Consider the following 17,361-nt stretch of genomic DNA (forward strand, 5'->3'; position numbering starts at 1 on the left):
AATTTTTAAATTAATATTAAATGGTCTTCACAATGTATTTATGATTACGGCTGTTTAATATAAACTCTTTTAAATTGCATTCCAAAATTTATTCTGTCTGATATTAAAACTTGAGGTTTTAGGTTGACAATCCCCATATTTTCACATCAAAAATTAGAACATAATCATCTGGCAAAATTGTTCTGTTTTATTTTTTATATTCTGTGAGTAAAAGGTACCCTGCAGTATAGTTTGGATGCTAAGATACTGGAATTTCCAGATCCTTCAGCTTCAGTGAGGGAGAGTAATTCCATTGGTAAATACAGAAAAAAATAAAATAAAATCTTGTTATCTTGTTATACTGTTTAAGTATCTCTTTTGTTAAGTGACTTATTCTTTCTTTGGTTAGGCCAATTTTTCAAATTCTAGATATTTAACCACCACATTAACCACCACTTAACTTGGAAATAAAAGGGGCTTTCCTCCAAATAAATTTATACTATGAAAATTTGCCAACCTAGTAATAATGCTTGTTGTTGAATTTGGAAGTATTGGTGCTTCAGATATAGTGGTATCAGAAATAGGGATATCAGTATTTAGTCTTTATCAATAAAAATTACCTGATGTAAAAGTAGTGCTTAAAAGATTGATTTATTTTGGACCATGTGATTAGTGATCCCATAAGAATTTATTAAGGGTAATTCTTAGAACAGGGGTAGCTATACATACTATTAACATGGAAGAATTGTCTGTTTCTCTTGTGGTAAAATTTTAATTAGTGATTTAAGAGAAAACTGCAAATCTGTCATTTATCTGTTTTTGGTGTTTTAACTATTGTGTTTGCAGAACATTTCTAGAATGTCCATAATCCAAAAAGGATAGTGCCTTATAAAAATGTACAACAGATAGTTTTTAAAATATGAAAGAATGATTGAGGTAAATCAAATGAATAAGGAATAATGTGGAAGTGTAGGCGAGGTTAACCTACTGAGAATTCCTGTATACTTGTTAGATGGGAGTTACAAATTTAGCTCATAATCACCATGCATTTTCTAGAAAGGAAGTACTCCACTCCTTCAAAATAATTTTCTTTCAGTGTGTCATCTGATAAATGAAATGAACCTTTCCAGGCTTAATTTATTTCACACTTAACCCTTAGGTAGGTTTATTTAGTCCCTAAGTATAATTCAGAAGGATAATTGGACTTGAATGAGAAAAAAATTCGTCTTTATTTTCAGTCACTTATAATTAAAATTTAGTAGTTTTCTTCTGTTAATATGGGCAGCTAAACCCATATGACATTTTCACTCATAAAAATTAAAGATTTGGGTGTTACAGTTACCATATATACCTCAGAATGTTGATTCTCATTACTTTAAAGTTACCATAGTTATTAGATTCACTGCTACATCCTCATTATTTAATTTTACTTAAGAAACATGTTACTATATCAGTCTTTGAAGTATTTTGATAAACATGTTTCAGTGTGTAATTTTATTGTATTCCTTTGTATTTCATTTTATTTATTTAAAGCATTATTTTGAAAAGGTATCCATATACTTCACCAGATTGCTAAAGGCATTTATGATCCAGAAAGTATTTTAGAATCTCTGACTTAGAGAAAGAAACTACACAGGGTTGTGTGAGGTTAGATTCTTCCTTTCAAAACTCATATTCATTCAATAATTGGATTATTTGAATAGTCACTGAAATTCAACATAAATAATGTTAAATTCATAAATACTTTTTTGTAGAGAAGTTAATATTTATTTGAAAACATTATTTAGTAACAATAAGCATGCATTTCCAGGGAGTTCTTAGAACTTGTGTTATTACAGCTAACACAATAGTGTAGTTTTTTTATTTAATATATTTTATTTTTTTTTATTTATATATGAAATTTATTGTCAAATTGGTTTCCATACAACACCCAGTGCTCATCCCAAAAGGTGCCCTCCTCAGTACCCATCACCCACCCTCTCCTCCCTCCCACCCCCCATCAACCCTCAGTTTTCTCTCAGTTCTCAACAGTCTCATGCTTTGGCTCTCTCCCATTCTAACCTCTTTTTTTTTTTTTTTTTTTCCTTCCCCTCCCCCATGGGTTCCTGTTAAGTTTCTCAGGATCCACATAAGAGTGAAACCATATGGTATCTGTCTTTCTCTGTATGGCTTATTTCACTTAGCATCACACTCTCCAGTTCCATCCATATTTAATATATTTTAATTATTTAAGGAACAATCGATTCTGAAGTTCCCATATCATATGTATTGTACATACTAACATATAAGTAAGTAAAGTCTGTCAGTTAAGATCACTTAAGGTTGGCTGTCTAGCCTTTTTTGGTGAAGAAACTTCAGTCATTTAATAGATTATTCAGAGCCTACTTTTGCCCTTAGCACACCTGATGGTTTCACATATTATAGTACTGTCATATCCATTAATAATAATGAAATACTACTTGTATTCATTGAAATATCTTTTATAACTGTTGGCTCTCACAAGCTGATTTTATGCCAACCACTTATACTAATTTTATCTGTTCGTATATTCTACTTTAAAAGTTATAGAGTATGGCTACCTGGATATTGTAATTCATCTCTCAACCTTGGAAACATTTTTTTTTTTTTTTACATGTTGGGTAAATCTTAAAAATGTCAAAGAACTGATAAAGCCAAAATGCTAATTCTGACAGGAACCCAGAAGTTATCAGAGCTCAACGTTGCCTTTGTCCTGAGAGTGTTTGTCCAAACTGGCAAACTTAAACTTTGGTTTTCATGCTCCAGTGATACAGTTAAAGCTCCAAATAGCTGCTTTCTCAGTTTAAGGGTGATCCAGAGTAAATCTACCCCATTCACCCAGAGTGTGACAGGCCCCAGCAAGTTGAAACTACAGGACATCCCTCCAAAGCATACTCATAGTCCAATTTTACATCCCTAGGGTAATCCAAAAATCTTCAGACCCTAAATTTATTTAATTGAAAGTGGCCCTACACTGGTGGTACACCTGGTTGCTGGACAGAAGCAAAAATAAATACCTTTGCTCAAAAATCTTCATATGTAATATAAGAAAAATAAACAGTTCAGAGTAAAAACTAAGTAGGGGAGCCTGAGTGGCTCAGCCCATGATCTCGCAGTTTATGGGATTGAGCCGGGTGTCAGTTCCGAGCCTGCTTGGGATTCTCTCTCTCTCTCTCTCTCTCTCTCTCTCTCTGTCCCTCCCCTGTTCGTGCATACCTGCACACTCTCAAAATAAACTTTAAAAACAAATGTTGAGGGGTGCCTGGGTGGCTCAGTGGGTTGAGTGTCTGACTCGATTTCTGCTTGGATCATGATCCCAGGGTCATGGGATTGAGCCCTGCCTCAGACTCTGCACTGAGTGTGGAGCCTGCTTTAAGATATTCTCCCTTTCTCTCCCTCTCTCTCCCTCTGTCTCTCTGCCTCTGTCTCTCTCTCCCTCTCTCTCTCTCTCTCTCTCTCTCTCTCTCTCTCTCTGGAGGCAATAAGAGACTGTTAAATACAAAGAATAAACTGAGGGTTGATGGGAATGGGGGGGTGGGGAAAATGGGTGATAAGCATTAAGGAGGACACTTTTTGGGATGAGTCCTGGGTGTTACATGTAAGTGATGAATCACTGGATTCTACTCCTGAAGCCAAGACTACACTGTATGTTAACTAACTTGAGAATAAACTTAAAAAAAAAAAAAAAAAGATTCTCTCTCTCCCTCTCTCTGTCTCTCTCTCTCTCTGTCTCTCTGTCTCTCTCCCTCTCTCCCTCTCCCCTCTGCCCCCTCCCCCACTCTCGGGCTCTCTCTCTCTGTGTGAAATAAAAAAAAATAAAATAAATTTTTTAAAATGTTGGAAATTTTAGAGTATATTTATTTTTTTTTAATATACCTGACACACAGTGTTACTTTAGTTTCAGGTGTATAGCATAGTGATTTGACAACTTTATACCTTATGCTATGATCGCAAATATGCCCACCATCTGTCACCATGCAATGCTATCACAATACCATTGACTGTATTCCCCATGCTATAGCTTCTTATCCCTGTGACTTATTCATTCCATAACTGGAAGCCTCTGTATCCCCACTGCCATTTCACTCATTTTACCCATTCCCCCTGCCTTCTCTGGCAACCATCAGTTTGATTTATGGGTCCATTTCTGTTTTCGTTTATTCATTTGCTTTTTAGATTCCACATATAAGTGAAATCATGTGGAATTCATCCTTCTCTGTCTGGCTTACTTCACTTAGCTTAATACCCTTTGGGTCCTTCCATAGTGTCACAAATGGCAAGGTTTCAATCTTTTTTATGGCTGAGTAATATTCCTGTGTGTGTGTGTGTGTGTGTGTATACACGCCACATCTTTATCCATTTATCTACCAATGGAAACGGGAAACGGGTTGCTTCCGTATTTTGGCTACTGTACATAATGCTGCAATAAACATAGGGGTGCATTTTTCTTTTCAAAAAATTATTTTCATATTTGGGTAAATACTCAGCAGTGGAACTACTGGATCATATGGTAGCTCTATTTTTAATTTTTTGAGGAATTTCCTTACTGTTTTCCACAAGGCTATACCAGTCTGCATTCCCACCAGCAGTGCACAAGGGTTCCTTTTTTCTCCACATCCTTGCCAACACTTGTTATTTCTTGTTTTTTTGATTCTAGCCATTTTGACAGGTGTTAATAATAGCTCACTGTGGTTTTGATTTGCATTTTTCTAATTAGTGATGTTGAGCATCTTCCAGATGTCTTTTGGTCATCTGTATGTCTTCTTTGGAAAAATGTCTCTTCAGATCCTCTGCCTGTTTTTTAATTGGATTATTTGTTTTTTGGTGTTGAGTTGTATGCTTGAGGAGATGTATCTACAAAAATATTGCTTGGACCAATGTTAAAGAGTTTACTGGCCAGGTTTCCTTTGGAGAGTTTTATGGTTTCATGTCTCACATTTTAGTCTTTAATTAATTTTGAGTTTATTTTTGTGTATGGTGTAAGAAAGTTGTCCAGTTCTATTCTTTTGCATGTAGCTGTCTAGTTTTCCAAACATTTCTTAATGAGATGGTCTTTTTCCATTGTATATTTTTTGCTTTGTTGTAGATTAATTGACCATTTAAGCTCGGGTTGAGTTGATTTCTGAACTCTTTTTTCTTACATTGATCTATTGTCTGATTTTGTGCCAGTAGCATACTGTTTGATTACTACAGCTTTGTAGTATATCTTGAAATCTGGGATTATGATACCTTCAGCTTTTTCTTCCTTCTCAAGATTGTTTTGGTGATTCAGGGTCTTTTGTGGTTCCATACAAATTTAGTATTTTTTGTTCTAGTTTGAAAAATGCTTTTAGTATTTTGATAGGGGTTGCACTGAATTTGGGATTGCTTTGGGTAGTATGGATGTTTTAGCAGTATTCTTCCATGGTTATGGAGTATCTTTCCATTGATCTGTTTTATCTTCAGTTTCTTTCATCATTGTTTTATAGTTTTCAGAGGACAGGTCTTTCCCCTACTTGGTTAAGTTTATTTCTAGGTATTTTACAGTTTTTGTTGTGATGGTAAATGGGATAGTTTTTCTGCTCTTTTATTAATAGTGTAAGAAACATAACCAATTTCTGTGTATTAATTTTGTATCCTGAAACTCTACTGAATTCATTTATTCTAGTAGTTCTTTGGTATAGTATTCAGGGTTTTTTATTTATACTGTCATGTCATCTGCAAATAATGAGAGTTTTGCTTCTTCCTTACCAATTTGGATGCTTTTTATTTCTTTTCCCTGTGTGATTGCCGTGGCTGGGACTTCCAGTACTATGTTGAATAAAAGTGGTGAGAGTGGACATCCTTGTCTCCTTCTTGATCTTAGAGGAAAGGCTTTCATTTTTTTCTACCATTGAATATGATGTTAGCTCTGGGTTTTTCATATGTGACCTTTATTATGTTGAGGTTTTTCCCTCTAAACTGACTTTTTTGAGAGTTTTTATCACTAACAGATGTTGAATTTTGTCAGATGCTTTTTCTGCATCTATTGAGATAAGATTTTTATCCTTTTTGTTGATGCTCTGTATCATGTTGATTTGCTGACATTGGAGCATCCTTGCATCCCTGGAGTACTTCCCACTTGATCATGGTGAATGATCCTTTTAATGGATTGTTGAATGCAAAGATTTGCTAATATTCTGTTAAGGATATTTGCAGCTGTTTATCAAGAATGTTGGCCTATAGTTTTCTGTTTTTGTAGTGTCTTTGGTAATTCTGGCCTTGTAGAATGAATTTGGGAATCTTTCTTCCTCATCAGGTTTTTGGACTACTTGAAGAGGAATAGATATTAATTTTTCTTCAAATAATGGTAGACTTACTTCACTTGTGAATCCACATAGTCCTTGACTTTTGTTTATTGGGAGGGTTTTTTTTTTTTTATTGCTGACTGAATTTTGTTACTAGCAATCAATGTATTCAGATTTTCTATGTCTTGCTGATTCAATTTTGGAAGATTGTGTATTTCTAGGAATTTATCCATTTTTTTTGTAAGTTGTCCGGTTTTTGACATAAAATTTTCCTAATATTGTCTTTTGTTTCTCTTTCATTTGATTTATTTGAATCCTCTTTTTCCTGGTAAGCCTGTCTGAAGGTTTATCAACTTCATTTATCTTTTCAAAGAATCACCTCTTGGTTTTATTGACATTTTCTTTTGTTGGGTCTCTTTAATTTATTTCTGCTCCAATCTTTATTATTTCCTTCCTTTTACTAACCTTGGCCTTTGTTCTTTTTCTAGTTTCTTTAGGTAAAAGGTTAGATTGTTTCTTGTGGTATACCTGTGTCACTCTATATGTCCTTTTAGAACTGCTTTCCCTGTATCCAGATTATGAACCATTGTATTCTTGTTTTCATTTTGCTCCATATACCTTTGATTTCTTTATCAACTCATTGGCTGTTTAGTAGCATGTTGTTTAATCTCCACTTGGGTTTTTTTTCCAGTTTTTTTCTTGTGATTGATTTCTAGTTTCATACCTTTGTGGTCACAAAAGATGCATGATATGATTTCAATGTTAAATTTATTGAGTCTTGCATTATGGCCCAACACATGATCTGTCCTGGAGAATGTTTCCTGTATACTTAAAAAGAATGATTATTCTGTTGTTTTTAGATGAAGTGGTCTGTGTTTATCTGTTAAGTTCATTTGGTCTCATGTGTTACTCAAAGAGGGTTTTTTTGTTGATTTTCTGCCTGTTTGATGTATCCATTGGTGTAGGTAGGGTGTTAAAGTCCTATTGTTACTATATTATTCTCAGTTTTTCCATTTATATCTTCATATTTGCTTTATGTCTTTAGGTCCTCCAATGTTGAGAGCATAGATAATTACAATTGCTACATCCAGTTGTTGGATTGACCCCTTTATCATTAGATAGTACCTTTGTGTTTTGTTAGTCTCTGTTTTAAGGTCTACTTTGTCTAATACAAGTATTGGTACCATGGCCTTCCCCTCCCCCCCCCACCTTGCATGCAATTTCTCTTCTCATCCTTTCACTTTCAGTCTGTGTGTAAATCTAAAGTGAGTCTCCTGAGGGCAGCGTATAGATACATCTTGTTTTTTCTCCATTCCACCATCCTTTATCTTTCAGTTGATGCATTTAGACCATTTACATTTAAAGTAATTATTATTGATAGGTGTCTCCTTATTGTCATTTAGTTAATTTTTTCCTGGTATTTCTAGTTCTCTCTGTTCCCTTCTTCTTCTCTTGGTCTATTTGTGACTGAAGACTTTCTGTAGTATTCTTGATTTTTTTCCCTTTATTTTTTGTGTAACTATCATAGATTTTGGGTTTGTGGTTACCGTAAGGTTCATATAAAGCATCCTAAGTGTTTAACAGTCTTAAGTTAATGGTCACTTAAGTTAGAACACATTTTAAAAGAACTTTTTACTACCCCCCACCACATTTTATTTTTTTTTTTATTTTTTTTTTTTTATTTTTTTAAATTTTTTTTTCAACGTTTATTTATTTTTGGGACAGAGAGAGACAGAGCATGAACGGGGGAGGGGCAGAGAGAGAGGGAGACACAGAATGTGAAACAGGCTCCAGGCTCTGAGCCATCAGCCCAGAGCCTGACGCGGGGCTCGAACTCACGGACCGCGAGATCATGACCTGGCTGAAGTCGGACGCTTAACCGACTGCGCCACCCAGGCGCCCCTTCCACCACATTTTATATATATGTTGCCATATTTTACATATTTTTATTGATAATTTTCTTCTTATGGCCTCTTCTTTTCCATTTAAAGTATTCCCTTTAACATTTCTTATAAGGCTAGTTTAGTGGTGATAAACTCCTTTAACTTTTGTTTGGGAGACTTTCTTTCTCCTTCAATTTTGAATGATAATCATGCTGGAAAGAGTATTCTTCATTGCAGGTTTTTTCCTTTCAGTTCTTTGAATATAAGGATTGCCTTATGGGGTTTCCATTATATATAACTTTTTGTTTCTCTCTTGCTTCTTTTCTCAGTCTTTAACCTCTAACATTTTAATTACCACATGTCACAGTATTGACCTCTTTTATGTAACCAGCAATGAAGCATGAAACTTTTAAAAACATTTATGCAAGAAAGAAGAATGTCACATAAGCAAGTGTGTAGTACAAAACTATATTATTTAGGCATGTGGCCATAGGTTAAGACTGTAAAAGGAAATGAAGAGTATGATTACCATGAAAATCAACATAGTGGCTACCATTACATGAAGGGCTGAGGGATGTCATCAGGGAGTGTCATGCTTCCAGGGTGTAGGCAATGTTTTATTTCTTGACCTGGATGGTAATTACTTGGATGTTGACTTTGTGATTATTTAAACTGTAAATATGCTTGATGCAAATAAAAAATTAAGGAGCTAAACCAAAGAATTTGAAATGAACTTAGAGCGTACTGATAATTAATAAGCCCATGGTACTGCTATTGGTGGTTGTTATCATAATGTTGAATTAACTTGAATGATTTAGAATACTCCATCCAGATAGAAAATTTAATTTATAAGAAGCACTTTTTAAGAGACTATCAGAAATGTTTTGCTATCCAGTTTACCAGAACCAACTATTATATAATTTAATATGAGGAAAATTCTACTTTTACTATGTTCAGGAAGATCACTAGTGGATGAGCCACAAAAAATTCCATCTGTGGCATTAACAGCTAACAATATTTACCACTTTTTGAGCACTTGCCATGTGGCAAATATTGGTCAAGTATTACAAATGTGTGATCTCATTTAATCTTGGAAATAACTCATTAGTGTGGGTACCCCATTAGTGTGTCCCCATATTACACATGTCAAGGGCAGAATCTGGTTTTGATCTTAATCTCTCTGATTCCAGAACTCTTGTTCTTAGTCCCTATAATCTTGAGGCTAGGGTTATCTAATACTGTATATATAATGTTACTATTGTTCTAGATTTTCATTTATTCTAACTTGTTATGATTTGGGTATTCAAGTTTTTATCAATTTAGCAACAAATGTCAGCTAAATACCAGGTATTTCTGTGGCCACTATCTACTGGATCTTTTGCTCTGTTTAGCAGCTTGGAACCTGTGCCACAGGAGTTTACTGGCCTTACTTCCTTAAACCTAATGTATTGCACTATTTCAAGTATTACCAAACTGAATTCTCAACTTTACACATTTTTTGTGTTCTATGCATCACCCAAACTACATACTAATTTGTTTCCTGAGTGGCTGTAGTACATGAAATTACCTCTTGAGCCCTATGAGCAGCTCTTTTAACTGGTGGAGTTGCTAGCTATTCCTTTCAAGAACTAACATTCATCTGGAGGTCATTGTCAGAAGTATTGAGTTTTTCTACAGATACAGAAAATGAAGGGCCTCTTCAGCTAACTTCCTATTATAACCTTAGACCCTCATAGCTCTTCTTCACATGAGTTTTTAAAATTTTTAAAACAAAATATTTTAATTAGTTCATATTGTTTTTATGTTGCTATACACTGCCATGTACTCTGTGAAATGGTGAGTATGGTCATTTCTATAAAATGTTAGGACATGAAGCTCTTGGTAAAAAAATGTAATCCCTAGTTGTTGCATTCCTTTTCTGGGGAAAAAAAAAAAAGTCGACCTTGTTACTTTGACTTCTAGTACCTTTTTCAGCTTAACCTTCTGTCAATAGTTTAATGTCTCCCAGTGGATCCAAAGGAAAATGGTAGCCAAATGTCAGGAAGAGAACCTGTACAGGTTTTCTCTACCCTTACATTTCAAACCAAGATTCTATTTTTACCCAATTATTCTCCTATATTTTATTTTTCTAGTATGTTCTCATAAATCTTGGAAATTGTATTATCACTGGAAATGGCATATTGTGTCCCGCTTAATTTTATTATTGCTTTACTGTCTGAACACTAGAAGTGTTCAGTTTTCTTTATTCTTAGTTGCTGCTACATAGATTGTTATAAAGTTGGTTGCCTGCAATGAGTATCATAGTTATTTCTGATTTTGTTTACCTTCTTTTTCTACCATTTTTTGGGCATGAACACACAATTAAAATTTTTCCTTCAAAAAATATGATTTGTGATTTCCTCTTTGATCTCTTGTAAATTTACAGAGACAAATTAAACTGAAGTCCAAGGATATTATTATTGACTAATGAGATTTGATTTGTGAAGGCATTCTTTATCTGTAAGGACAATTTTCAAAGAGTGGTCTCGGGATTTTAGACACTTGAGGATTTCTGTGGGTGAAAAATTATTTTTACAATAATACTAACTTTATTCTTTCTCTCATGAGTATAAACTAGGGTTTTCCAAACTATAGGGTGTGTGATGTTACAACAGCCTGAACACAAAAGCCCATATGAGAATTCATCTGTCTTCTATTATGCCAGGCATTAAAGAGACTTGAAAAAATGTGAAACATCTCTTCATTTTTTATTATCTTTCTAATCTAGATTTTTCATTTAAGGAATATAATATACATTTCAAAATCCTATTGCTTATGTTAAATAAATGAACTGTTTTTTCACTATTCAGTTTTCATATGGTATTATTGGTACCTACATCCCACATGTACGAAAGGTCTGTAGGTCCTCAGTTATGTTTAAATGTGTAAAAGGATCTTGAGACCAAAAACTTAGTCAATGATTTACCTTATCTTTTTCTCAAATGTTTGAATTTTTTTCTTATATTTGATTTTATCCTATAAAAGGCAAACTGAAAATAATCTATTTTTAGGTTGCTACAGACCTCAGGAAAGATCAGATTACTTGATGTTGGCAGCTGCTTTAACCCATTTCTGAAGTTTGAAGAATTTCTAACTGTTGGCATAGATATTGTACCTGCTGTAGAGGTATGCATAGTTCTATTTTGTTTTGAGACTTGAAGATCTTACGCATATACTTACCAAGAAAAAAGCAATGTCTTTAGTGAAATAGCAAGTATGTTTCCTATGCACAAGTTGATAAATTTTTAGTCAAAAGCAAATTCGTATTCCATGAAAATTTTTGAGCATTTAGTTGACAAATATGGTACTGGTTAAAATAATACTGGCTTTTATTTTGTTTCCTGGTTGTCTATTTTTGTAATCAAGAGACTAATAAATTGCAAAGATTTCCAGGTAGCTATAAGGTTTGGGCTTTTTGTATTTATCCTTTTTTGAAGTGTACTGTGATATGGAGCCATTATGGAATAATGCCCAGAGCAAGGACTTTGGAGACCATCAAAACTTTATTACATCGCAGCTATTTGTACATAGATGAAACTAGTTAAATTGTTTTCTCTACTTTTAAAATAGTTTTTCTTCATGACATAAGTTGTTTGCCATTTTACTTTTGATAAAGCATTACACACCAAAAATTGACAAATTGAATTTTAAAAAAAAGTCTTAATGTTTATTTTTGACAGAGCTAGGGAGGGGCAGAGAGAGACACACAGAATCAGAAATAGGCTCCAAGCTCTGAGCTGTCAACACAGCGCCCGACCTGGGGCTCAAACTCACAGACCATAAGATCATGCCCTGAGCCAAACTCGGAAGCTTAACCAACTAAGCCACCCACGTGCCCCACAAATTGCATTTTTAATGTTTTAAAGAGAGTATGTGTTACAGTGTAAACTGGATTAGGGATTGGTTTTCAGTCTGCTATATGCCTAGCACCTAGGAATGCCTAGTACATGAAGTACTCATTAAATACTTCTTGAACAAAATAATGGAATCTTATGTTCAACCTGGGGTTCCATCTCTGAGCCTGTTTCCTCATCTGTATGGTGGAGTTAGTGATGGAGCACATTTCATAGCACCATTGTAATATGTACTTGAGAAGAAGTATTTAAAACACCTAGCACAGTGCCTGTTACCTAAGTGAGTGCTAGATGGTTGCCATTATTATTGAAAAGTTCCTGCATGGAGATTCAACTTTCATTTGATTTTTTTCTTGAATTTTTAATGAAGAAATGCTAATAAAACTTACCATTATCTCTACTTCTGAAAGGTGGACAAATGTTTGCTTTATGGTAAAACAGCTGTTCTTAGCTTATCACTGCAGAGAATTCCTGTGCCTTCAGGAGCTATACTGTTAAAATATATTGGGCTTTGTACATGGATTTTCTTCTTTCCTCAAGACACACATTAGAGATGTCCTTTAGGGACCCATTTGCTCTAAACCTTGGGCTTAAATACTAAATTTGTTTATAGATAGGGCTATAAACTTTCAACTGTAAAGTCACTGGGGTAGGCAAAAGAACTAACTATACAGAAGTTCAGTAGCATCAGGCTTCCACAGGTCCAGAATGCTATAACTAATTTTAAGATGAAGGGCCTTTTACTTCCAGTCAAGATGGAGTAACCTACCTCAAACAACACAAAGTGGACAAAATACACACAATAATTTACAAGTCATTTGATATCAGGTAATAAAGGACAATGATCAGTGAGAGACAAAAATAAATGATTTGAGCCCTACTATTGTACCATCATTTGGCCTTTAGAGTTTCTAGGACATGACCCAGAGAAGGAATCCCAAGCAGGGCCCAAATGTTTCCTTGAGTTGTGGAGACAGAGCTGAGAGTTCTGGGGAGAATAAGGCAGCTAGGGTTCATAGGAAAGAGTACCAATTATATGAGAGCTGCACAGAGGGAAAACTCCAGAGACCTGGAGGGCCAAGAGTCCTCCTTGAGTTCTCAGCTGAGTACTGATCAGTATATGACATGAATGAGAAAACTACAAGAGACGTTAAGTACCACTCGAAAAGGGTAGAGGTTTTAGTGCCTGGCACTCACATAGGGTGGAAATAGTACCTGTTTCCATCAGCCACACTGGAAACCTAAAAAATCACAGTGCATTGGGTAGAGTACAAACAAGAGTCTTGCCTGAGTACCGGGAAATAATTAGCTTTAGACTGAATAATGGTCTAGTCCCACCTAACAAATCATAGAAGACCCCAAAGGATCAAAGTGTTTCCAGGTAATTTAACTGCATCCCAGAACAAAGCTCAAGGATATTTATAGCAGTACAATGCCATCCAGCACCCAAAAAGGTAAAAATCCACCATGTTGGACATCCAATAAAGAAATAGGCAGCCATAGGACCCATGGCGAGGAGATAAATCAACAGAGACCAACCCTGAACTGACAGAGATGTTAAAATTAGGAAACAAGGACATTAAAATAGGCTCAGTATGACTGTATCCTATATGTACAAAAAGTTTAGAGACACAGAACATACTTTAAATACCAAATGTAACTTCTAGAGATAGATACTATCATACTCTGCCCTCTTGATCTCCTCTTGGCTCTGTAGGCTAAGGGATCATGTGTTCCTTGTACCATGGCAATGTAATAGTATAGTCCAGGGGCGCCTGGGTGGCGCAGTCGGTTAAGCATCCGACTTCAGCCAGGTCACGATCTCGCGGTCCGTGAGTTCGAGCCCCGCGTCGGGCTCTGGGCTGATGGCTCAGAGCCTGGAGCCTGTTTCCGATTCTGTGTCTCCCTCTCTCTCTGCCCCTCCCCCGTTCATGCTCTGTCTCTCTCTGTCCCAAAAATAAATAAACGTTGAAAAAAAAAATTGAAAAAAAAAATAGTATAGTCCATATCACCCAGAAAGGAGCTCATACTCCCTGTCTGGCACCTCAGTTTTTGTGACTACTGTCAGAGTAAATCTCTGTATCACCTGGCTCTGGTGGCCAGTGAAACTTAACACTCATGGGTCCCACAGAACTGTTATCAATGAGGAAAGTTCCTAAACAGCTGTCACCCCTAGGGTACAGCAAGAGGCATCAGACCCAGGAGCTCAGTCTTACTGTGAAGGAAGATTATTAGCTAATCACCACGACTGCAGCCTGAGTGGCAGACTTCTAATTAAACACAAGATGGGGCTGACTATAATCCTTTCCAGAGATTTCTGAGGGTGGGCACTGTCTTTGAGCTCAGTCTCTGCTGTGCTAAGTGCCATGGTCTCCTGGAGGGGAGCTATACACACATCTATTGTGCCAGTTTTTGCAGCTGCCTCCTGGGGAACACCCCTTGATCACCTGGCTCTGGGATGGGGGTAGAGGACATGCATTCTTGGGTCCCATGAGACCCTGGCAGTTGGAGAGATTGTTCTTGGCAGGTTAGCAGGCTCCCACCCCAAGAGCACTGCACAGACAGCAGACTGAAGCACATTCCCCAATATTTCTGTGAAGGAGACCTCTTTGCTTCTTCTGGGGCTTTAGCCTGGAGACCTGTTTCAGGTTTGGCACACATTTAATGTCAAACAGACCTGCTCTCAAGAAACATAGGCTGAGGATGCCATCTTGTATTCCCCCTCTGCCTTGTTCCACCTCACTACTGTCACCCAGAAAAGACCTTACACACTCATCTGGAGCCCTGATCGCTTTGCCACCCAGGGGATGCCTCCAGATTGCCTGGTTCTCAAGGCCAGAGGGGGCTTACATTTGTGGTCCCACAGGACTGTATATATTTGCATATTTTTAAAACCTGATGCCTGAAGGTCTGGCTTCTAGTCAGCCTGAATCTAGGTGCTGAGATCATCCCCCACCAAGACACTGACAGGTCTTAACACATCCTCAACTACTGGGAGCTATTAAAAATGTAATAGGCTGCTTGGACAAGCATAAAGGTTTGAAAGACAACCAAGATCTGAGGCAGGGTTGAATAACAAGTTTCATCTCCTAACAAGACCACCCCTTCAAGACTGGCTTCAAGAGGCTATCGTGTCATCTGCTATATAGAAACCAACAGAGTCAAGTAAAATGAAGAAAGAGAGGAATACATTCCAAATGGAAAAAAACAAGTTACAAGTACAGGAGGAAAAAATTAATGAAATGGAAATAAGTAATTTGGATTCATTGTCAGGTAAAGTAATGGTCATGAAGATGCTCACCAAACTGGGGAGAAGAATGAATTAACACAGTAAGAATTTCAACAAAGAGACGGAAAATATTAGAAGGTACCAAGTAGAAGTCACAGAGCTTTAGAATATAAATACTGAATTAAAAAATACACCAGAGGCATTCACCATGAGACTAGAAGTAGCAGAAGCATCAATCAACTTGAAGACAAGGCAGTGGAACTCACACATTCAGAGCAGCATAAAGAAAAAGAATGAAAAAAGGAGATAATATTAAAAGCAACAAGAGAAAAACAACTTACTACATACAAATGAACTCCCTTAAGTCAAGTCTATAAGCAGATTTTCCAGCAGGAACTTTGCAGGCCAGATGGGTGTAGCATTTTATATTCATGGGACTGAAAGAAAAAATATTGCCACCCAAGGACTTTACCTGGCAAAGTTACCATTCAGAAGTGGAGAAACTATTACAACACTGATGAAAAAAATTGGAGACGACACATACGTTGGGAGAGCAAATATTGTTTAAACATCTATACTACCAAGAGCAATCTACACATTTAATGTAATCCCTGTCAAAATACCAACAGCATTTTTTCATGGAACTAGAACAAAGACCCCTAAAATTGTACAGAACCACAAAAGACCTGAATAGCTAAAGCAGTCTTGAAATATAAAAATAAAACTGGAAGTATCACAATTCCAGCTTCAGGTTATAGTCGAAAGCTGTAGTAATCCAAACAGTGATGTACTGGCATATAAACATAGACACTCAGATCAACAGAATACAATAGAAAAACTAGAAATAAACCCACAATTATGTCAATTATTCTTTGACAAAGAAGGAATGAATATCCAATGGGAAAAAAAGTCTCTTCAAATAACATTTGGAAAATTGGAAAATTACATGCAAAAGAATAAAACTAGACAACTTTCTCATTATACACAAAAATAAACTCGAAATGGATTAAAAACCAAAATGTGATACCTGAAACCATAATTAAGTCCTAGAAAAGACTATAAGTAGTAATTTCTCTTATGACATCAGCCATAATAACATTTTTCTAGATTGGTCTCCTAAGGCAAGAGAAACAAAAGCAAAGGTAAACCATTGGGACTACATCAAAATATAAAGCTTCTGCACAGTGAAGGAAACAATCAACAAAACTAAAAGACAACCTACTGAATGGGAGAAGATATTTTGCAACAGACAAATTCCATTAATGGTTAGTACTCAAAATATAAAACTTACACAACTCAACACCCAAAAAATAACCCAGTCAAAAAATGTGCAAAAGGTATGAACAAACACTTCTCCAAGAAGACATACAGATGACCAACAGACACATCAAAAGATGCTCAACATCACTGACAAGGCAAATGCAAATCAAAACTACAATGAGCTATCACCTCACACCTGTCAGAATAAATTGTGGAAGCAGCCCAAGTGTCCATCAATAGGTGAATGGTCAAAGTGGTGTGTGTATGTTTGTGTGTATACATACACACACACACATACATACAATAGAATATTAGCCATAAAAAATGAAATCTTGCCACTTGCAACAGTGTGCATGGAGCTAGTCAAAGAAAGACAGTGCTAATGCAAAATAAACCAGTCAGAGAAAGACAAGTACCATATGATCTTACTCTTATGTGGAATAAGAAACAAATGAGCAAAGGAGGAAAAAAAGAAAGAGAGAGAAAGCACCAAACCTAGAAACAGACTCTTAACCATAGAGAACTGACAGTTGTCAGAGAGGAGGTGGATAGATAGGCAAAATAGGTGATGGGGATTAAAGAGCCACTTATCAAAAAAATAAATCATTTTGGGGATAATTGAGGACATTTGGGTATGTACTGCATATTTAAAATCAACAGTAAATGTCTAGGTGTGAATGGGGAAAAAAAAAAAAAAGGAGAAAGGGAGTTTTCCAGACCAACAAAGCTAAAGGAGTTCATCACCACTTACCTGGCCCTTGAAGTTATGTTAAAAGAACTTCTTTAAGCTGAAAATAAAGAGCACTAATTAGTATTTTAAAAATATGAAAGAA

General features: G+C 35.9%; 1 protein-coding gene across 1 annotated transcript in view; it reads left to right on the top strand.

The window, feature by feature from the left end:
• The window catches only part of SAMTOR (S-adenosylmethionine sensor upstream of mTORC1), an 86,925-nt gene that overhangs the window by 60,470 nt on the left and 9,094 nt on the right, over positions 1–17,361 (top strand). The window contains exon 4 of the mRNA XM_040472204.1: positions 11,197–11,311. Within this exon, the coding sequence (XP_040328138.1) occupies positions 11,197–11,311 (115 nt within the window). The remainder of the gene's footprint in view (positions 1–11,196; positions 11,312–17,361) is intronic.

Source organism: Herpailurus yagouaroundi, unplaced genomic scaffold (assembly GCF_014898765.1).
Source record: "Herpailurus yagouaroundi ecotype Mexico unplaced genomic scaffold, PumYag 100, whole genome shotgun sequence".
In the NCBI taxonomy this organism is placed as follows: Eukaryota; Metazoa; Chordata; class Mammalia; order Carnivora; family Felidae; genus Herpailurus; species Herpailurus yagouaroundi.